The sequence below is a fragment of the Camponotus vicinus genome, unplaced genomic scaffold (genome assembly GCF_025532165.1).
Source record: "Camponotus vicinus isolate PSW18456_S1 unplaced genomic scaffold, iyCamVici1.0 SCAF_8, whole genome shotgun sequence".
NCBI lineage: Eukaryota > Metazoa > Arthropoda > Insecta > Hymenoptera > Formicidae > Camponotus > Camponotus vicinus.
Genome location: NW_028141980.1, coordinates 10,548,871 through 10,572,853, shown reverse-complemented (window position 1 = coordinate 10,572,853; position 23,983 = coordinate 10,548,871). Strand labels below are relative to the sequence as shown.

The following is a 23,983-nucleotide window of genomic DNA, read 5'->3' as shown; positions in this document are numbered from 1 at the left end:
AAGTAATTTATTAACGCTCGGCTAAACGAGTTTCGCAGAGGGACAAAAACTGTAAATTTGCACAGGCGAATGATAAATACCTGTGTTTACGGCAAGAAATGTGCGAATACCGATCGCGTGTAAACTAATTTCACATTAGCTTCATTTGCGAGATTAATACCTCGCATCTATATTCATTAAATCGTATCCCATTTACTTTTTCACTTAACTTCTTTCTCATTTAATTCCATAAATAGGCTGAGAAAATTGAAGAACGTTTGCCGCTCGAATGATGAAACAAAAAAATTTGCAAATTCAAGGTGTCGTTTACCGATCGGCGTTCGTTATCGCCGGCACCGTCACGGATCCGCTTGAGGTATATATGAAAGAACAAACGTTTTGAGATAAATCGGTTGTGGCACTGTAACGGCACGTACGTACGTGCAGTCGATCGCGACGCGTTTCGTTGAAAGATACCTGTGTTGTCGGCAGAAATGAAATAGGTTCGAAGCGGGGGCGTTTCGTGCCGCCAGTCCCGAAGGAGTTTTCAATAAGCTCGCGACTTGCTCTAATAAATCCCGCGCCGAGAACAATTCGCGATAAATCATTTTCTAACGGCAGCAACAGTGTTTGCGCTATAACGGTAATTGGTCCAGTCGCTCGGTATCACGGGTCTGGAAGCAGCGAGATATTAATGATCACGCTAGACCAGAGCGTATAACAAAGAGACATGTTACTCGTTTTGCAACACCCGTTCAACGTCTGATCGGTTTCCTCTTACGACTAACGCTTTCCTTTTCAAAAACGACCACGAAGGGATGTGCCGCGCAGGAAATAATGAGATCTCTTGGTCAATTTATTCTCGATTAAATTAGCAATTTTTTATTTTCGTTTCGGCTTATCCTCGAAAAGTGTGATTTAAGAAAATTTATATTTAATAATAATGAATTAGAATTTTTTCCTTCCCTCTTCCCCCGAAACCTGAATAATAAATTGCAACAAATATTAAAATTTAATTAGCTATAAATTATGGATTTTACATTTCTCCTTAGACATTTCTTCTTGCTTGTGATTCATGGAAAGCAGTGATGTTAGCGACTGGCAATATTTATTTATTCGTCGTTAAGGATTTCCGATGGCTATTCGCTGTTCGTTATACAACTAATACAAACATACTAATATACACACACCCACATGCAGCTAAATTGGCTTCCTCCTACGATCGCACTTTCCTCTCCTCGAGCGACCGCGGAAAAATAGGCTTTCGACTCGATCTGTCGCTGTTCGATCAACCTGATGACAAGTAATGAAAATAATAGCCGCACATGTATCGGCATTGATGCACACTGCCGGTGAGTGTACCTGCGTGAGTGGACACATGTTCGCACAACCTCGAGGTCGATGGAAAGTGAAAACTGACTTCTGAGTCCATTAGGTTGTCATACCTTAGCGCGTCACGCATATGTTAACGCAAAGAGGAGCTCTATTTATTAATCTCTTAGACTCTAAGAGATAAGACTCTAAGAGCATTCTTCAAGTGAAAATTTAATGTTTACATTAGCAAACATTATTATATAATGCTAATTAAGCAATGACTATGTGCACGTAAAATTGATAAAATTATGATAAAACATACAAAATTGAAATGAATAAATAATAAAAATTTAATCAAACTTTCTTCTTATTAATTGTTGTTTATTTATCATTATATCTATGATTAAGAGGATAATAATTTAAGGATAATAATTTAATCATTCTAAAGATGAATTTAAATAAAAAGGTTAATAATTATACGTTTAGAAGATAAAGTTTCTCAGATTAAAAATATTAATATTATTAAATCGAAATAAATGATTCTATGAAGAGATTCTTTGAAGAGATTAATAAACAACAATTAATAAGAAGGAAGTGTTGTTTCTTCCCTGCGTCCCAACTTCCGCGCTGTGGCTCTTATGCCAATTTTTGATTTAATTTTTATTTTATTTTATTATTACTTTATTTTATTTTTTCCAAATTCCTAACTATTAAGAGTAAATAATAAATTAAAGAATCTCAAAGTTATAAAGTTTCTAAGAAGAATCAGTGTTAAATGTTAATGTTAAAAAAGATTAATAAATGCGTTTTTTAGGATATTTTACGATAAATAATTATAAGATAAATTAATCCAGAAGATCAAAATACAGATAAAAAAATATATAATAAATATTTTTGAAATTTCCTTTCTTATTCTCTCTATTTAACACAAGCATATATCACGAGATCTTCTAATAATGCGTGCGACATAGGGATCGCTGATAATGATCCACGTGCCAACAATTAACCATGCATTGCCGGGTCGTCATTACAGATAGGAAGAGAAGCGCTGGGAACGATAAAGCGTAATTAGGATCGTACGTAGATGTACTAGAGATGCACTCTGCGCGCTTCTGTCGTTAATAATACATGTGAGTACGCGCGTCCTTGCATGATCTTCAATTCTCCTAGATTTCTCATCATGATATGTCTCCGTAAAAGTCGTTCTTGCAAGAATACGTACTTTCTTCATCGCGAAATGTCCCTTATAATATGCAGTGTCGGTTAATGATCGGTACGATTTGATCGTTCGCATGTGGCGGCTTTAAGGCTTCCGGTAGTCTCGCAAAGTAATTGTTTTACGCCTTGGGGTATCGAGTCGGGCCTATCGGGAATGATCTGCTGCTTCTTCGAGAGATTCGATGGAAAGTAACGTTTCCGTGACACGCTACCTTCGGACGAATTATTACGCGAAATTACAGCTTCATTACAACGTGCGCGCGAGTCTCACTTTCTCTAATGTTTAAATTAATTAACAGACCTTCATATTGCGACACAAAAATACATGGAGTAAATTTATTAAATTTATTATATTATTAAATTATTAAATTAACTATTAATTTTTATTATTAGACAAATATCGATTATTAATTAGTCTTGAAATAAATATGGCTTTTTATCTGAACGAAATAAAACCTTCGTAGTGGATTTGTATGTTCATTTAACATATCTCTCGATTTTTTTAGTAACGCATCGGCGCATCTAATTTCGCGCTTGATGTAATATATATGCAATAGCATGATCGATACCTGTTTAATAGGTATTAAACCGATAGGAAAGCGCGAGGCTTGTATATGTATATGTTACTTAGAGACCACCATTCGCGTGAAAGTTTCGCGGATCGATGTTTCGCAATTATGGGACTGGCTATTCAACGAATTAACCGTCTTATCTATTACAACGGAGCGTTAACTGCTGTCCTGGATTAAATTACGACATAAATTATATATATTGCCGCTGCTTGCTTGCACGCGCACAAATAGCGCGTGTTCGTGCATACGTAAAATTGCACGTGCACACACGCGATCCGTATCTTGTACAGCCCAAGATGAGTAAGATATGTTTCATGTATCAAAAGCAGAGAAGCGTCGTTTTATATTTTTCATACCATCATATTTCTCTTTGCAGCATGTTTGTGTGTGCATATATCCATTAAAATAATTTTTTTATTATCGCGGAGATATCGATCTTTCACAGAGAGTATGAGCATGATTTCTCTTTAAATAATTATATAGGCGTGAATACAAAAAAAAGTATATATCGTATATATAAAAAATATTATTTCTTGATATATTTTCCATTCCAGGCATATTAAAGGAAACTTTTATTTCTTTTTATACGGTATTTTCACGGGATCACGCGTTCGCATTACGTTCTATATGACGATGAATATTAACGGAATGATTATCGCGATTCCGTCGACACGGCCATTATTCGCCGCGGGATTCTTTAACCGCGGAAAGTTACACCATCCCAAGGACTCCAACCGTCCTTACGTCCGGTATAATTTATCCTACCAAGTTGAACCACCTTCGTCGCGAACCGGTACGAGTCACACTCGAGTGCGGTTGACATCCTTTAGTCGCGCAGCCGTATCCTTGTCACCTCTCGCTCGCGTTTCTTGCTTTACGCTGGTCGCTCGTTAACACGTTACGAAACCTGATTTTCCACAGTGATATTTTCCACGTCGCGGAGGATCGCGCGCGAGAAAAAAAGCTCATCATCGTCATTATCATTCGACGGAACGAGCGTTATTTATTAACCGGCAGCGCTACTCGAGGAAGCGCTACTCGAGGAAGCGCCTTTATTGCGACCAATAAACATTTACTTTAAACTGGAAATGTAAACTACTCCAAGCTGCTCCGATATTTTTGAAAAGGACAGGATATCCTACAACTATCGCATTTCCAGTTCAAGAATATGAAATCTATATATACGTATACATGATGTTTCTTAATAAGTGTGAAAAATTTTAGATGATTCTTTGTCGAAAATTAAAGGGGGTTTTTCATATAAATATATACTCCTACATTTCTCCCTGTGGAGTTACACTCCTCCAAAAATGGGGGTAAAAATTAGGTTTTTATTTTTTTCTCAAATTTGAAACAAGTTAAAGAAGTGAAATTAGGTGGATATTTTCTACTAGTAAAAAGGTTATTTATTAATATTTTTTTCAGCCTCCCGTATTGTTATAAGGGGCTGAAACTAGCAACCTCTATTCAATTTTTTATTAAAACTTTTTAATGTTTATATGAAAAACCCCCCTTAATTTTCGACAAAGAATCATCTCGTAAAATTTGTCGCACTTATTAAGAAACACCTTGTATATATAACACATATTTGCTACAAAATTGCCAACTTGAAAATTGATGTATCTAATAAATTCATCACACTATTTATATATATAATTTTTTCAATGAAAGAGAAGATACTTATGTATAATTTATATACATTAAATAATTAAATTAATATTCTTGCGGAATCTACTTGATAGAATACCAATAAAAATATGATAAAAAAACAAATTAATTCCTCATTACGTAAGAATGTTATTAATCTAATTATTTAATATATAGATTATATATATTATAGAATATTATACAAAGCTTTTGTGAAAAATCCATGTGTCCCTTTATATATCTTCCAAAGATTGGAAAGAAAAAAGCAAGGAAAAATAGTACCTTTTAAAAGTGCTTTCTAATATCGCACGTGTCAGCGATACAGGATAAAACTAACGATACCAGCGACTCAGATATCAAACGAAATATCGCTCTCTCACGTGCTTCTTGTTCCGAAGTGCGTGCTTCCTCGGCAGAACCGATTTCCGCGAGATGCGGTAGTCAGCGTGCCGTTAAGATCGTTTGATTTAATCGCGGCAATATCGATGCCGATATCCCCCCCAGCTGGATCGGAATTCTAGCTGATTGGTGCGACACCACTTGGTGCCAGGCCTTTCTCTCCATCGTTATTTCAATAATGCTCACGTACGCGCATTATCCGCTCACAATTGACATCCTTCAACCTGTACTGTCCGTTCGACGTCACCCGCATGTCCACATCCTTTACCGTTGCTTGTCATTATGAAAGAAGAATCGTGAGTAGTTCCCGGTATGATTTTTCACCTGTCAATACGAACGCGAGAGTCTATCTTAAAATGTAAATAAGGCGATAGCGCTTGATATTTTCTGCAATTTTTCACGAGGCGCAGCATCGTCCTCTCTTGTATCCTCCGCTTTTTCCCCTTTGCTGCAATGTTCCGGAGGTGAAGGCGTGAGAACCGGGTCTTCGGGATACACCGCTGATACATTAGAATATTCTCTTGACCTCCTCAGCATAATATATGCCATGAGGAAGTCAGTCGTTTTTCCCCGTAGAAAATCTTGTTTCGAAAGATTAGATATCTGACCGAGTTGGCGATAGATTTACATTAAAATGATTATAATCTAGTTATTAACATTAACTTTTTTTATTGTTATTATCTATTATAATATATTTAAATTTTTATACATCATCTTTTGTTATTAATGTTATCCATTTTGCTTTCTTTAGCTTTCGAATCGCAACTTGAATCACGTTACAAAACAGGTGCACGCATTCTGATGGACGTACCAATGGCCGTTCGGTATGAGTCGGCGCATATAATGATAATGAGGCAAATCTCTCGATAAAATTCCCTGTGTAACGTTAATTAAGCCGGAATCTAGAAGATACAATTATGTGATTCTTAAATGGAAACCTGGCGTGTGTGGTAATTTCGCGTCTTGAGTTTCTTGATATATCCTATTACGTTGAACTATGTCGGTCGCGCGAAGCGAGAGTCACGCAACTTTTTTTCTCCCAGAATCATCGAATCGTGGATATGGTTTGAAGTGAATTTCTATCTTTTCACTAGAGATTTTTGAACCCGTCTTTTGTGTCAAGACGATCATTCGCTCTCCTTCCTCCACAATAATTATTCCCGCAGACTTATCACATTAATATTCATATTTCTTTAGTCATTATAATTTTTAAAAAATCTCAGACATTAATGACAACGTCAAACGTGAATGACCGATCGAAACTTTCTATTTACGTTCTCATCATTAATTGTAAAAATTTATCATCCTCTGAGCCTTGCAGTGAGTCGCGATGTAGTCATTGATAACGCTCGTTGAGATTTCAATGACCATCTCGAGCAAGATCAACGGCGGCACGGACGAAGATTTGTCTTTATTTGGACTTCCATTAGGCCGAGACGTTGTTTAATCGTTCCCGTTACACGTTTTACGAGAATGGTCCGCCCGAGAAGTACTTTCTAGACACACTTGGGGTACGTGGCTGGTCTTCACCGTCGAGAAGATCGACGATACATCAAAGGATCGTACAATGACTACGCCAAGAATGAATTTGCTCATCATATATGAAAGTTTGTTTTCTTAACAACCCCCTATGGCCTAGCGGATATTCTTCGAAGTGGTGTATATTAAAAAAAAAAACAAACGTTAAAATTTCCAAAGAGAAAGACGCCGGAGAGACTTTGTATCGACGATATTTTGCGCTTCGACAAATTGTCCGACAGGTTGTCTAGCAAGAAATTAATGACGCCGCTTTTTTAGGAGGAGCAAGCTAATAAAGCGAACTTTGATAGATATATAAGGCGCTTTAAAAAAAATGCAAGACACTATTTGATGTAGAGGATTCTAAATTTAGATGAGCGTTTCAGGCTTGAAAGGTGATATTAGAAGGAACGACAGAATGTATTATCTTGAGTATTGAACGTAGGTGGTTATTGCTCGGCTTAACCAAACGTATAATCTTTCTTGTGACTTACGAGGCGCGTAATTAAGTTGTGATCCATCCTTTCACCACGTATGTTTCTGTAAATGTGTTAATCTAACGCGGGGAATTATCTTTATGAGTGATCGATCACGGAAATAATAACCGCGTTAATGAATTCTTCCCGATGCATCGTTTGATTATTATAATTACAATTATAATAGATCGTGACTCGCGCATTACGAGGAATCAAGGAGAAACCCTCCGCTTTGCAGCGGCCCGGAAAAGCGCGGAGAGGAAAATTAACGGCGAGAACGTTAATTACTTGTCATCGTATCCCACGCGCAATTCGATCGACGGCTACGGCTGTACAGGTGCATATGCATACAGGTTCAGGGATGCACCGACGTGCATCGACTCGGTGCGGGCGCAGCTACAATTGACGAGACATTAATGAGAACCGAGCGCTTCGGCGAGTGAATCATGCAACAGGAAGTCCTTTTTCCGCGACGGTCGAACACCTTCCGCTCGGCGAACTGGTACAAGGTGAAATCGAGCTTCGATCCGGCAACGAGAAGGCTCGTAATGGCTCGCGAGATGGATCCTTTTTCTTCTCCCCGTCCTCTCTTTCCCTCGAATTCGTATCTCGTTTTGGAATAATTTCTCTTGCATCCAAGTTGGTTCCTTCTCCAGACAGGCGGGATAAACTATTTGCCAAGTACGCGCTGAGAAAATTGCGCCATTGTATCGGTGAGAATGAGATACTCCGAGATATGTCGGATAAAAGTGCGCCAGACAGTCGCGTTCAAAGAGCGGATGGCACGATAGACAACGCGAACACGGGAAAGATTAGATCCTATTAAATTTTATTCTTCTCTCCCTGCATCTCTCTCCTCCTCTCCCTCTCTCTATCTGCGCGAATCTTTTTTATTTCTCGATATTTCCCCGCGGGATACCATCAACGCGACGCGATCGCGTGAGAGAGGTCGCTATTTCACAGGGAATTATTCAATGTCGTCTATTACACGTAGACAGAAAGTGTGTACGACTAACTATCTAATTATCTTCCGATTAAAAAATAATGCGATAGTTGCGGTACATCAGCGTATCCCGTACGCTCGTTACGCATCATAAAGTATCTTATCTGCGTTATCAAATATCTATTAATGTCAGGAAGTAAACTTTAGCTATTAATAACCATGTACGATTTTCCAATAAAACACAGCGTTCATCTCCATTGCAAAATAGTGAAACATAAGATAATAATAGTCCATTAACTAAACTTTGCAATAATAATTCCTTGTATCCGATTAAATCTGATTTTATCATAAAATGCGAAATATTCTTCATCAATTTTCTCAATAAAATTTTAATAAATTGTACAATTTGAAAAAAACTAGTTTAAGCTTGGGTTTGATTTAAAGAACTGTGCAGTTTCTCTTCCTTACGCCGGATATACTGCGGTGCATTTGGCTCGAGGTTATATGGCAATTAAGGTCAGATCGAATTTACGTGTACGAACGACTGAATCGATGAAGCAATCTTGTGCCTCTGGCTTGGCTCCAGAGCAAGAGCCGCGATAATGCAGGGTGCGATGATGACCATCCCTTTTCTTATTACTCGACGCTTCGTCTCTCATGAGCTATAGCGCCACATGGATTTTCGCTGCTAAGGGCGTTCCACCCTTCTGCTTGGTGATGAACAGCTAAATCAATTAGAGCGGGAGGCGTTGATACAATATATAGGGATACGTGATGTTGTCTTCTGGCTTTTAGAAGATGAAGAGGAGAATGATTACAGAATTTCTCAACTATCGCTGACAATCCTCGTATATTTTCACACGCTAGGCTTTTAGAAAAATATAGAATATTCTTTTTCCGCAAAATAAAATTTTTATATATATAATATATGTACAAAATATTGAAAAAAAATATATATATGCACATTACATATCCTGAATATTAAATAAAAAAATCGATTTTCTGAACTAGACAAAGTACATTTGTTTCTAGTACTAATATAAATTTCTTGATAGTATACATAATTCATATTCGAACAAATTGAACTAATCAAATACAAAAGTGAGTCGAGAACCACTGATCTTAGATCCTGCGAGCGAAATTTCCTGCAACACACGCTCAATAAAACAGCTGTACGCATCACGGACATACACGCGTGTGTAGAAAGAGAGAAAGATAGTTTTGTGCCAAGTCTCTCACGTCGCTTGCAACTTTCGTGAACTCGTATAATAGTACGATGAACTCGCCTCCGCTTTATCTCTCTCCATGGTACGACGATAAGAATAATTGGACGTAAGATGGCACAGCGCGTTAGGAGAGACGGAGGTCTCCGTTGCGTAAAATTGCAGGTCATTCGCAGCCCTCTGCTATCGAGCGTATCTACAGTTTTCGGTTACGTAACATATAGAATCATCCAAACGCCTTACACATAATTTCACGGAACAACTCCTTCAATTTCAAATATTTCTTGATAAATTAATTTAATTACTACTTTCTTGCTTTCTCCGATTTGTTACATAAAATTTATTAATTTGAGAATTAAATAGAGAAAGAATATCAAAAATCTGTAAAATTTTTAAATTTATTTTTTAATATATAATAGTATTATATTATTATTAATTTATAATTTTGACAGAATTTATGTACAGGGTGTTTCTTAATAAGTGCGAAAAATTTTAGGACATGATTCTTTGTCGAAAATTAAGGGAGGTTTTTCATATAAACATACAAACAAATAAACATACTCCTACATCCCTCCCTGTGGAGTTACACTCCTCTAAAAATGGGGGTCTTTTTCAAAGAATCACCTCTTAAAATTTTTCGCACTTATTAAGAAACACCCTATATAATTTTCAAGCAAAAAATTATTCATTGTATTTTTTTTTTCAGATTTCGCAATGCCACCGCCGTATCATTGTCGTTAGGGCCCTCGTAATGGCCTCGATCTTAGGAGATGGAACGGGTCCCGGAGGCCCCGGGACCTCCCGATGTCTCTTGCTTCTGCAAAGATCCCTGGCGATTCAGTTGACCAGAGGTCCACCTCCTCACGTCGCGAATGCCAGTCAACGAGAAAGTCCAAAGGAACATCCAGCCGACGAGATGTGGATGTATGACAAAGGCTACAATCTGTTTCAGGTGAGTCGCGTTTATTTATATCTTTGTTTATACTCTATAACATCTCGATATCCTCAATTTTATCGCATCGCCACGCGAGTTTAAGCAATTTTTCTCTGTTCGATAAACACGCGTTTGTCACTTCCGCGTGCGATGCACTTTTTCTTGTTCGGGAAATCACCGGCGCCGGAAAACTTTGCGGAAGCGAACGTCGGAAAAGAAAACGTGACGTTCGTCGACGTCGAGGCTCCGTCGAGACTCCGTCGAGACTCCGTTCTTTTCGTGTCTCCCGCTTTGTTCTTTCATCTTCTGTCGACACGCGGGTCCTTTACGGTAAAGCAGACGTTGATTGCCCGCACCGTTACACCACAACGAGACAATGTGAATTACGAGCAATTTCGCAAAAGCAAGTATAATCGAGGAGCGGCAGGTTAAACGGCGGAAGCTTGTTCTCGCGGCCGGCGTTGTTCGCGATTCTCTTTGCTAATAAATTTTTCGCTTTACATCCAGAATTCCTTCCGAACGACGGCGAAACGAGAGAATGCGATATAAAACGACGTCGGCGGCGCCGCGCGCGTCGTAATCCGCCTCGTCTCGAATTTATCGCCACCAATGCGTAACGTGTAACCGCTGAATATTCAACAGCGGTCTATTGTCTGGTTTGGGAAATTGTATTAATCCTTCCACCAATATATAGCCTGCAGTTACGAGAATGAAACGCATATAGACGGTATTATTACACAGTAAAAAATAAAATGTTAATTATAACATTTTTCACATGTCCCAGAAAGTCCACTCTAAATTTTAAGTTAAAATAACTCATTCGTCGTATGTTACTTATTGACAAACTAAAAATGTTAAATAATTGACACGATACCTTAGGCTTATTTTTATTATTGTGACTTTAAGTGTAATGTAAAAGTAACATACAAATTAATTAAAAATTACATGAAAAAATAGTTACAATAATTCGTAAGAAATGTTGATAGAACATTAACATATAATAATAATTATTTTAGCTTAAATTATTTGTAATAGAAACATTTGATTTTAGTAAATTTGATTATTTTGTATGTCAAAGTTCAAAATTATTTCAAGATTTATTTTAACTTTTCTTAGAATGTTAAACTGACTTTGAGACATGTTGATTGTTTAAGATAGTTATGTTAAAAATACTCAAAATAATATTCCATTTCTAAGAGACATGTACAAAGTGTTAAGTTATGAAGTTGATACAAATATAATGAATACATGAAAACGCTATAAAAATAATAACATATAAATTGTATGTTAATTTTACATTGAAGTATTAATCAAAACGTGGTAACACAAGAAAATTTTAACATATTTAACATATGGACGCACAATTTTTTACTGTGTATGAATTATGCGTTGTTATGTGATAAAAATGGAAAACAATAATAATAATGAATAGACAAATAAAATAAAATATTTGTAATAAGATAATGCAATATTTCATAAATTGAATTGATGAATTCTGATATAAAAATATGTTACTTTTTCCAAGATAAAATAATAAATGATAAATTTAGAGGATGTTTAGAGGATAAATTATTTTCGAAATATTAATTTTTTTCTTATGTTTTTGAATAAGATCGCGTGGAAAATAGACAAAGATTATCGGTGAAGAAATAAAATTGGAACGTGACTGTTCGCAGTAACGAAGTGCTCTCACTTTTTAACGAGTACGTACTCGGCGGAGAAGCACCCTTGCGGAAAAGTCAACGAGCGAGCCTTTCGCTTCCAAAGTTAATAATAAGGAACCTCGATGATGGTGATAAAGCGAGGGTGCTGAATCGTTGAATATGCAAGAATAGCATTCTTTCGGGCTTTTGAGCGATGACCCACTCCCAAAGTATCCGAAAATATATCGAGAAGAAAACGTCATTCGTGCTAATATCCTTAACAAATTTAAGAGCCTAAGAATTTTTTTAATTAAAAAAAAAATGAGGAATGCATTTCAATAGTCTTAAAAATAAATCTACTTTGGGGGAAATAAATTATAAGTGAAATAATGTACGGAAGAGTAAGACGCTGTATGCAAATATAAAAGCAGGAAACGGTTGAATGTTGGTACGAGAGGAGATAGAATCTCTCGAGGTCGCGGAGTGAATTAGATAGGCATTCTATAATTGTTAAGTCAATTAGATGTTAGCGCAGAAATGGTACTATGTATGTTCCATTTGCTATTGTGGTTCCGCATGGTTTCGCGTCATATACTGACCGCTTTATCGATGTCGGTGGATAATAATCGACCGGCGAAGATACGATCGCTTTTCAACGAAGCGATCGTCTTAAAAGCCCGTGTGCAGTCCGCAGATCGCATCGATATCGCGGTACACGTTGTTTAGAATGTTGTATCCGAGCTTTACATTCGATCGATTCATTTTATCGAAGGGACGCATCGAATAAGATTCCGCAGAAATCTTCTTATCGGCGGAAATGCCCAATGAGATAACGATTGCCAAAAACAAGCCGACACAAAATTTTATAAATATTATTTAATATTTATAAATATTTTTAATTTTTAATTTTAAAAATTAATCTTAATTTTCAAAATTAATTTTAATTTTAAAAATTAATTTTAATTTAAAATTTTAATTTTTTAATATTTATTATAATTTAATAAATTTTTGTACTATTAATAAGATTGCGTGATAGCCTGATATAAATCGAGAAATATTATTATCGTCCTTTCTTGGATAGAAAAGCGACAATGACGAAGAAGCGACAGTATAGGGGATCTATTACCGCGCAGCAAATCTCAGGTTACTAAATAATAGGGCATTGTGTTCGATGCGGCTTTTCGATCCGCAAAGTTTATGTTTACGAGATTTATCGAGGTCTTTCAGATGGTACACGCGGTCTGCATTCGAGAAAAGGCGCTTTACGCTTCCTCTCGCGAGTGCATTGCCGGTCGCGCTCGTTGTGACGTTTTTAAATCACTGTTATTACGATACACCGATCGCGTATTGCCCCGGGGATGGTCGACAACGATCCGGACACTTTCCATCCGCGTGGCAATTTCCGCCATCACCGGGCCGCAAAAAGCGCGCGACGTCGAGGCTGCATTAGTCTGTTACATTCGCTCTTTTATATCACTTGTTCGCGGATCGATTCGATTACGAAAATATCGATCATCTCTCTCATCTGAAGATGCAGTCATTTTCATGCTTCATAAAATTGATGCATCTAAGCTTACGTGTCCAAAAATATTGCAGCAATATTATTAATATTGTTGTAACATTGCAATATTGCTGCAATGTTCTGTGCTGTATGGATGACTGAATATATTACGATAATTCGCATCAAACGAAGTATAATTATATTTAAAAAGATGGCCCATTTCAAATCGATTTAAAGAGAAAATCCATACGTGGGCGAGGCTTCGCTCGATTACACGATCGAATCGCGAATATCGTCGAAGCGTAATAGTCGTTGGACCAGGCATCCCAGAACGTAACTAGTGCATTGCAGAAGAGAACAATAAAATCAAGTGCGCATCTTTCGAGCTCGGGATTCTGCCAAGATTCTGTCACTTTTCTTCCCCTCTCTCTCTCTCTCTCTCTCTCTCGGATGCTTCCGTTCGTCCAAGTTTTCGCTGATCGTGTCTCTCTTTCTCTCTCGTCGCCGGTTCTCATCACCGTCGTCGACTTCGTAAATCAGCGCGATGCAGCGTATATCGCGAGCCGGTCCGACTTTTATCTCCCGTGCGAGAACTCGTTTATCCGCGGGACGCCCATTCGTCTCGAAGTGATTCGCGTGATTGTCTATTTGTTTGCCGATTTAATTGCAAAAAAATGCACGAGAAAGAGGGACGCCTTCTGTGTCTCCCCTGCTTCTTGTCGCGCGTTCTCGTCTGTGAGTCTCGGATTAACGATAACATAGAATGCCGGGACTTATCCCCCGCCTTACGATATGTAGATACCGGTGGTATCACACAAGCATTTAGTTTATAGGTTATACGATATCGCGATTAGATCTTTGCGAATGTTGCCGATTCTGAATAACATATTTTAATAAATTCTTGTTTTGCATCAGCAGAAGGTTTCTTCGGTCAAGATGTAAAAGTTAATCTTCCGAAAATGTAATATTAATTTCTTAGGAGGGAGAAAGAGAATTATTATATATTATGATAATATAAAGATATAATATATAATATAATTTAAATGAATAGAAATATTTATTTTTATAATTTCATCTTTTAATAAAATTTCCTTTTCTATAACGTGCGAGAGATATGATCTAGTTTAGGAGATTATGTTTGGTTCGGTCAGCCAAAACAAAAAAAAATTTATATTTTTCTCTGTAAGATATCTCATTATATTGACGCGTAAACCAGAGTGCGTGAGAGTCGACGCCTATGTGTCAATGCCTGGATATGTAACTGCATCCAGTTAGAAAGAGAGATCCCTGCGTCTCCTGCCCAACAAACTATTCGTGCGAGAACGCACGCTGTACTCGCGATATTAGCATATAAATTATATTATCGTGATTTATGCTTGCAGTCTGCGTATCCACACGGGGCTATAGGGGGTTGCTGATTAAAATTCGAGACGCGGGCGAGTGTCTTGATGCCTGTCGTCCAGTAATGGCTGATAAATAGATCAATTTCGAAACGATCTTCAAAGACTAAATGCTTCCTATAAATATTTTCTTTGAAAACACAGCGGTTCGTAAAAGAAATATTGCATTTATCTTAATTCTATCCCATCTCACAAAGCAATTAAAATTACTTTATTATACACAGTAAAAAATTGTGCGTCCATATGTTAAAATTTTCTTGTATTACCACGTTTTGATTAGTACTTCAATGTAAAATTAACATACCTATATGTTATTATTTTTATAACGTTTTCATGTGTTACATTTATGTCACCTTCATAATTTAACACTTGTATATGTCTCTTAGAAATGGAATATTATTTTGAGTATTTTTAACAATCATTTTAAACAATCAACATGTCTCAAAGTCAGTTTAACATTCTAAGAAAAGTTAAAGTAAATCTTGAAATAATTTTGAACTTTGACGTACAAAAATAATCAAATTTACTAAAATCAAATGTTTCTATTACAAATAATTTAAGTTAAAATAATTACAATTATATGTTAATGTCCTCAATATTTCTTACGAGTTATTTTAACTTAAATTATTTGTAATAGAAACATTTGACTTTAGTAAATTTGATTATTTTTGTACGTCAAAGTTCAAAATTATTTCAAGATTTACTTTAACTTTTCTTAGAATGTTAAACTGACTTTGAGACATGTTGATTGTTTAAAATGATTGTTAAAAATACTCAAAATAATATTCCATTTCTAAGAGACATATACAAGTGTTAAATTATGAAGGTGACATAAATGTAACACATGAAAACGTTATAAAAATAATAACATATAGGTATGTTAATTTTACATTGAAGTACTAATCAAAACGTGGTAACACAAGAAAATTTTAACATATGGACGCACAATTTTTTACTGTGTATAATAAAGTAATTTTAATTGCTTTGTGAGATGGGATAGAATTAAGATAAATGCAATATTTCTTTTACGAACCGCTGTGTTTTCAAAGAAAATATTTATAGGAAGCGTTTAGTCTTTGAAGATCGTTTCGAAATTGATCTATTTATCAGCCATTACTGGACGACAGGCATCAAGACACTCGCCCGCGTCTCGAATTTTAATTATATATATATATATATATATATATATATATATATATATATAATAAAGATAAAATATATACTTTGATAACTTTAATAGATGCGTACTAACGGTTTATGTGTAAAATATCCTCGATGCCAGTGTAATAAAGTTTTGATAGATCGATAAAGGAGGGGTCAACGCGGCGCAATAATATCGCGGAGCGAATGACGCTGGCAATAAGTTTCTGTTGCATTTCGTTCGACTCCGTTAACCGCTCACGTTCGTATGCGCGGCGTCTCAAGTTAGGGCTTTAAAAGGATAGGCGTATACGCGCGGCGCGAAAGCGCACGGCGAGTATATTGCATAATAATTAACGGGCAGCCAACGACCGTACAACACCCTATAGACCGTATTGCCGCAAGTTCATTGCCGGCACGGAAATCGCAATACGTACATTACGTGCGCCGAGCACCGCGTCTCCGATTAGCAATCGAGGTCCGTTCTGCACCTTCCACATCTTGCCGTAATTTATTTCCTTCCTCCTCTTCAAACAGTGCGAATGTCATTCTATTTTAAATCGCGAAAAATGCAAAATAGCGTGCAATAATTATCTTTTTTATTATCTTATCATGTATAGTTGAAAAAAAATCACAATTCTCAATCTGATTTAGAGTCCTATTCTTTTTCAAATATTCACCCTCGGCGATATCCAACAGTCGTTCTACCGTTCCCCTCGAGTAATCGATATCTACAGCTTATAATAATCTTTTGGACAATTTTAGGGGGGAGAATATTACAGACAGAATCGAGATTAAATATACAAGAAAATGATAAAGATGGCTTTGAATTTATTCAATACGTTTGCGATCATGAAGAAACTTGTGGTAACTCTCTGAACTTTCCTTACAATCTCCTTATATTTTTTTACAGCTGTTTTATATAACTCTTACAAAAGAGACAAGTCACTTGCGCAACATTCATTATTTTCTGTAGATTGAATGAGATTTCATTAGATATTTGCGGAGAAGGAAAGAATGTTATATATTACGCGAGGCATAACGAACGTCGCAATATGGTAACGCTGATTTGTTTAACGATCAAAGCCCTCTTTTTCGCACAGTTAGCTGGTGTGCCGCTAGGCTGGATACAGGAGACATGGTAGCTGGTTCAGCGCTAATTATAGTTAACTCAGAACTGTCGCACTCTCACGGTTAGATCCTCCCATGGACAATAAGATCTACTTTATCAGCATATCCTGTTGCCCACCCCGGCACATTCCGCGATGCAACGCGATATTTTTATGTAGCCGCACGACTTTCTTGATGCTGCTTCAGCCCTAGCAAGAAATATAAAAAATATATATAAAATAAAATAAATAAAATTTTTGCCTTGATATTTTAAATGGTATTTTAAATATTTTAATTGATATTTTAAATACAAATAGTAAATCGCATAAAAAAATCAAATGTTCCAGGATACTTTCATAGAGTTTAGCTGATTACGAGAGAGGCGGACATATTTTTTTTTAAATAACTAGTGACGCTTTTCTCCGTCCATCGTGTTTAACCGAGCGGAAAAAACAAAGCGTAAAGAGTAATTCGATTGTGTGGAAGGTGTCTCGAGGAGAAAGAGATCGATAGGAGGTCTCGCGATCTCGTGAAATCGATCGTGTCCGCTTGGCTGATTCGACACCGAGAAGCAGCTCCCACGTGGAAGCTGAACGCGCGCTCGCCAACTTTCGAGAAGAAGCGCAGCTTGACGTAATCGAAAAAGTTTCACCCGCCTGAAAATCGCATCTCTCGCCAGCGATTTAATAAATCGGCCGCATCGCGCGCACCTTTATCATAATTTCTTCCTCGGCCGCGCTCGTCGAAGCGTCGAAAATCTGCCTTCGTGTCGTAATCGACGCGGTTACGAAAGTCCATCTGTCGTTCGCGCGAGAGATTATAACTTATACCTCGGGAATAAGAGCGTTCGATTCGTAATCGCGTCGGAACGCCTTTCTCGTGACATTAAGTGACATCATTATGAGTTTCGGTAAACGAGTCGCCTTGGGACGAAAATATTTTATTTTTATGACTAAATTCGAAAATCCGTGCTCGTTGCATAATATCGGTCGCGTGTTGGTGAAATGCTGTTCGTGAAAGCTTCGTGGAATCATTTCATCGAAGGTCGACTGTATATATACATATATATATATATATATATAAAATGGAGAGAGAGAGACCCACGCGACGAATGTATATTCACGATGAAATGCGGAACGCGCGCAGCCTTGGCAAAGGTGGATGTTTGCGCTGTGCTTGGTTGCACAGGCACAAAACGAGGCCTGGTCATTTTCGCGGCAGATCAGATCGATCGCGGACGTGTAATTTGCGGCGGAGATTCCGTCATTTGGTGGTAACTCCGTCGTCGCCACGGTACGACTTCCAGTTGGTGAAAGTCCGGAGATCCTACGCTCTTATTTCACCGTTAGATGCAAAATTGCCTTGTGCACACGCGGCACGCATTGTGTATTTTTTTTCTTTCATGGAATTAAATTAAACTGGATATTTCAGTCTCATTTCGTTTCTCTTTTCTTCGGCTCATTTCTTCGTTGGAAACGTCATCGCGACGCCACTGTGAGATCTTAATCATCGCATGCCTCCGCATTATCCTACATTGTTCCACCTACGTTGGCCGAATAATTTAATCTAGCCAGTAAATTACACGACTTAGGTAGATTTTTGTTAATAGATATTGCCAAGTATGTTAAAAATAAAATCAATTTATTATATAATATATATAAAGAAAAACGAGGTATTTTTCACAATCGCGAAAAACCGATAGTCTGAACAAGGGCTGTTATAAATCACACCCTGGCCTGTGTCGATCGATTCCAGCACTCCGCACTAATTTCATGGTTTAGACAGGACAAAGAAAAAAGAAAGGACAGGGTCAGAATTATATGGGGCGGTACGTTTATGAGCATTGTCCGGGGCTCTCGACCCTATCGCGGCTTATTCTGTGACGCGAATCTATGCGGGGGTTCTAGGAAGCATCTGTAGGGGATGGAATCGCGTTTCGCTCGGAATTACGACGAGGGGACGCCATACGGCTCGACGGAGAGATAAACACTTAGCGGCCGCGCTATACTTTAGGGGTAACTTATGGACTTTTATGTGGTACGATGTGTAGCGACTTTTTTTATTGGTAACGCAAGACACGAGCAGTGTGCGAATGATAGTTATTACACAGTCATAAGATGTAGGGAAGGAGAAATATTTTCCTATACAGAAAAAAAGGATCTTCATTCTTGTTTTGAAAATATATTTAGTTTTAACATGGACACATCTTGAAATGAGACTATATTGCGTTAATTAAAAAAAAATATAATTGCTTGAATAATTGCTTACTTGAATGAAGCCATTTTATATAGTTTAATCGACAAAAATATATTCTTATGATTTAAGATTTAATTTTCTTGAATAGAAAAGAAACAATATTAGATAGAAAATAACATTTTTAAATCAAAGATTATAATTTTCTTAAAGTGGAATGAAATAATTATATATTCTTAAGGTGACAATTACAATATTAAAATAAGACTATAATATTGTTAAAATTTAAAATATTAAATTCTTCCAAGAAGATTATAAATTGTTGCGTATATACGAAACAATGAACGCGTTAGTTTAAGTATATAAGTTTTGATTTGACACTTATTTTTTTCTGTGTGTCATATAATTCTTATTAGTTTACGAACTCGAAAATATTTGAAAATAAATAAAAAATTAAAGAGGAGATAATTTTTTATTATATTGGACTTTGGACAGAATTTCGAGAAATCTTGCTAACTAAAGCTATTTTTGTACGTGTTGCAGAGCTTCTTGGAAGCAAATTCCAAATGCTGGTGGAACGCGGCTCTGGTGGATGCGACGCGGCAGCTTAGGTACAAGGGCCACGTGTCACCGGGTGTGCTGATGGTTAGCGGACCGCCCTGCGCCCTCGAGGTTTTGAGGGCGGCTTGGGCGCGAAACGTTCTACGACCACCCGCGGACCATTCCATCACCTGCCTCGGTACGTACTATTTATTTTATCGATTCGTACATTGCCCCAGGGTCGATTTAACCCGATGTCTATGTCACCGGGATTAAGTCTGTCTCATTCAAATTGAGATAACCAAAAAGTTTAATTAAAGATAAGGCAATCTGTGAAAGTGAAAGTGAAAGCGCCAATATTTTACAAGAACAAGTTCTTACAAGAGACGAGATAATAATGCGTGACCTCGGTTCCTGGTGCATTTGAATTACAATGTCTTTAATGCGACACCTTATGCGCGAAAATGACGTACGAGTTACACCTGGTGCATTTTTTGCTATCCTTTATCAAACTTGACGCGGCGAAATGTCGCGAAATGCATATCTAAAAATAAACTCGAATAGCAAAAGTAAATAAATAAAGCAGAGCACGTATGAATCGTTAAATTTCAAAGAGACGGTCCAAGGATTAGTATGTTAAATAGTGATGTAAAGCGACGTTTTATAAACAGGACGATCGAGGATAGTAGAAAGTGCCCGATCTCTTGTCGTTATTTTGCTTATCCGCTTATCGCTCGTAATCCGCCGCGCCTGTCGTCGATGTACATTCTACAGAAATAGCTTCGCATATCTTATCAGGTAGCCCGTGCACCCGTATGCACTCTTATTTCCAGTCGCGTGCTGTTTTTATGTCCCTTTGGCCGGAGTCCCCGGTCTCTTTTTCCACCTTCGCCATTTCTTTTCAATCTTATTGCTCCCTTTTATGCCCCGCGCACTCGTATCTATGCACGCCTACGCTCGACTATCTCGCATACCGGGCTTATGCTAATGCGTATCTGCGCAACGGCGTAGGAGCTTCGACTCGTTATTATGTTTGGCGCGATGCGAAAACATTCTCGCAAAAACGAAAGAAATTTATTTGCGCGATAAAGAACGCGTTACGTGACTCTTTATCCGCCTGAGAAGGCTGCCGGCGTGAATATTGAAAAATTACGTCACGAATCGAAGCAAGTCTCATAGAATTATTATTATTTTCGTCTGCCTCGCATTTTAGATGTCTTGTGCAATTTTAATATATTAATACGCGCATATTTTGTGTAAATATTACGTCTGTGCGTATAAAATTTCGTGTCAAGTCAGATTAAATTGGAGTCGAAAATGTAATATATAAATATATATTAATATTCATATTTAATAATTAGGAATTTGGCTGAAATAATTAAAAATTAAATCAACTTAATTTTTAATATTAATATTAATATTAATATAATGTTAATATTAAAATTAATATTAATATATATTAATATAAATATTAATATTAATATTAATATTATAATATTAATAAATATATAATAATAATATAATATTATAATATTAATAAATACATATTAATAAATGTATATTAATTCGTGAATAATGACAATTGTTGATGACTCACGTTGATTGCGGTTAACCATGAGAGACACGAGGATTAAGAAAAGGTAATTTTTATTAAACGACCGTTGCAACGAATGCAAAATTTCCGGGCTTTCCGGTTCGCGTGTGAATGCCTGCTGTTAAACAAGCTCGGTTAACATTCCGCTATTTGCCGGATCGGGCGGGGCATCATAATACGCGCGTCTTTATGCGTCTTTATATATGCGCGTGCAACAACGCGGGTTTCGCACTGCCATAATTGGTCTGCCGTCTACTTCGCGGCGAGATAGCCGGTCCTCCGGTCGGACCGGCTCTTATCCGACTACCCCTTTATTCCACATTCCATCCCTCTTCCGTGCCAACGTGGCAACGACAAACGCGGCTCCGTAAATATTATTACGCGATTTTTCAGTTAGCAGTGTCGGTGATTTTCGCTCTCAGCGTCACGTTCGATGCGTGCAAGATGAGTATTTAGGCTCATTAGCAAGAAAATCACGTGCCCGAACGGTCATCCTTTCAATTTGCGCGGCATTTCGCAAGATTGTGTCGCGTTATAAAATTAGGAGAAGTGAGCTGGATGTTATATATATTATATTAATAAATTATAAATAAATAAATTTATTTATTAATTATTATTTAAAGTTTAATAATATATATTAATAAGAATTTAATTATCTATAATATTTTAATTAATCTTGTTATTATTAATTTATATTTTCTCTAAATTTTCTTTAAGTTATTAATAATTTATTTTACATTAGTAATTAATAAGATTATATTAATATATAAGTTTTAAATATTTATTAAATTTTTAATAATCAATTTATGTTATATAATATTTATATGACATACACTTGAAATAAAATCGAAATTTCGCACTTTAAGTTTCGATTCCGCTAATCTTTTGATATCATTTACGTTTATTTTTGCTTTCTATTAATATAAATATTATGGATATAGAAAATTGCAAGGTCGTGTTTCGAATTGCGAAGGATTTTCCCGTAATGCGGCTTAGGGGGATTCGAGCATATACGTATGTATGTTGAAAAAAAAAATAACTGGTGCAATGCGCTCCATAGAAACGACTTGTGATCGGTACGCGAGTCGCATGCCATCCAGTCCCTGCGATGGGCGCAGCGAAAGGGACGTCGACGCGCGCGCGTCTGGAATGCCAGACCTTCCATCTCGCTTCCTCCATATGCCATGGACTGAAATCCATACGGTGCGCTCTCGCGGGGTAATAAATCGGCCTCCTTCGGTGTGCGACAGTAGCGGCATTCCAGGGCGATCGATTAAGTCGTGGTACCCCATTGGACACGCGTGGTCCGATAAGCGACGCATTTTTCACGCATAATTCTCATTTCGCGATTTATCTCGAAGGAATCGCGTGAAACGAGTCATATGCATACCAGCCACCTTGTTATTCGTCGACGAATATTTCGTTCTCGTTTCATTGCGAGAATAATAATTGAATAATCATATGAGCAATTATTTATGATTAGTTAATCATACAATTAATATATATTTATTATAATAATTAATTATATATTTTTTATAATAATTATATATTTATTATAATAATTTTAATTTTTTGATTATTTGAGCCAAATCTCTAATTATTATAATAATTAAATTCAATTAATTATACATATATTTATTATAAGCAGAATAATTAATTGCCACTTGTATAATTAACACGTGTATAATTAACACGTCCGCCATTATCAGTCTTTCAGTCGCGAGATATTCTCGTGACAAGAATTCGCGGCGTTTACGGTAACGCGAATTCCCATAGCGGGACATCGGGATATACACATTATACCTGTTTTAGACGTTGCATAGCGCATATTTATTCAAAATGCGAGTCGCGAATGCTCACGCGGGCCAAGTCAATGTATCAAGAAGATAAGGAACCCAACGAACGTAACGATGAGATTCTGTGGGACGTGCCGCAGCGGACGTGAGGTCGCGGAAATTAATAGCGATGTATCGACATCCAGTTATTTCTATACTTTGAGTCTATACTATAAATAGGCAGCATACATACGCGCTAACGTGGAATGCGCGCTCGTACACACGTTACATGTCGAGCCCGGATGATTGCGATTCAGCATTTTTGTTTGCGCCAGTGCCTCATTCATTATGTATATTGACTAGCTGCAGACGTTGTTAAGACTCCGCACGGACTCTCTGTCGATGTTCTATTAGCGCTGAGCAGACCTCGACTCGAGTATGCAACCGCATTTTATGATGATGAGCGAATGGCGAGCCGAAACGGCGCTTTATCATGCCGGGAATCGCGATTGTGCCATCCTACTCGAATGCGCCAGCACGCGAGAAACGTATCTTCGAACGATCTTTGTTCGCTATTTTAAATCTCAATTATCTGGTAACTGTGTAAAACGCGATGCTAAATCGCAACGTGACTCGTCGCGATAAAGCATCCATGAGGAAATGCACTTTATGAAGAGATGTTCGTTAATTCCCATGCAAAATCGCCAGACGCGATGAGATTTTTTGAATATCTCTCAGCAGATATATTTATCATGGGTTTTACCTCAAAGAATATTGATATCTGACTTTCAAAATGTTTAAAAGGACACTTTTAAGACTAGAATTGTAGATCTGATGAGAAAATTCCAACAATCATTATTGGCG

The 23,983-nt window shown here is 37.1% G+C and overlaps 1 protein-coding gene and 1 long non-coding RNA gene across 6 annotated transcripts in view; one reads left to right on the top strand and one right to left on the bottom strand.

Moving 5' to 3' along the window:
* Nucleotides 1–23,983, bottom strand: part of LOC145975905 (uncharacterized) — a 53,205-nt gene that overhangs the window by 3,310 nt on the left and 25,912 nt on the right. Inside the window, exon 3 of one of the 3 annotated variants that reach the window (XR_014440129.1) lies at nucleotides 16,743–17,215. The exons of the other annotated variants lie outside the window; for them this stretch is intronic. This is a non-coding gene — a long non-coding RNA (uncharacterized LOC145975905). Of the gene's footprint in view, nucleotides 1–16,742; nucleotides 17,216–23,983 lie in introns of those variants that run through there. 3 annotated transcript variants of the gene reach the window in all.
* Knockout (Stork-head domain-containing protein knockout) overlaps nucleotides 1–23,983 on the top strand; it is an 80,925-nt gene that overhangs the window by 31,319 nt on the left and 25,623 nt on the right. For all 3 annotated transcript variants that reach the window (XM_083106654.1, XM_083106657.1, XM_083106656.1), the window contains exons 2-3: nucleotides 9,996–10,241; nucleotides 19,754–19,949. In XM_083106654.1, the coding sequence (XP_082962780.1) occupies nucleotides 10,041–10,241; nucleotides 19,754–19,949 (397 nt within the window). In that variant the 5' untranslated portion in view covers nucleotides 9,996–10,040. The remainder of the gene's footprint in view (nucleotides 1–9,995; nucleotides 10,242–19,753; nucleotides 19,950–23,983) is intronic.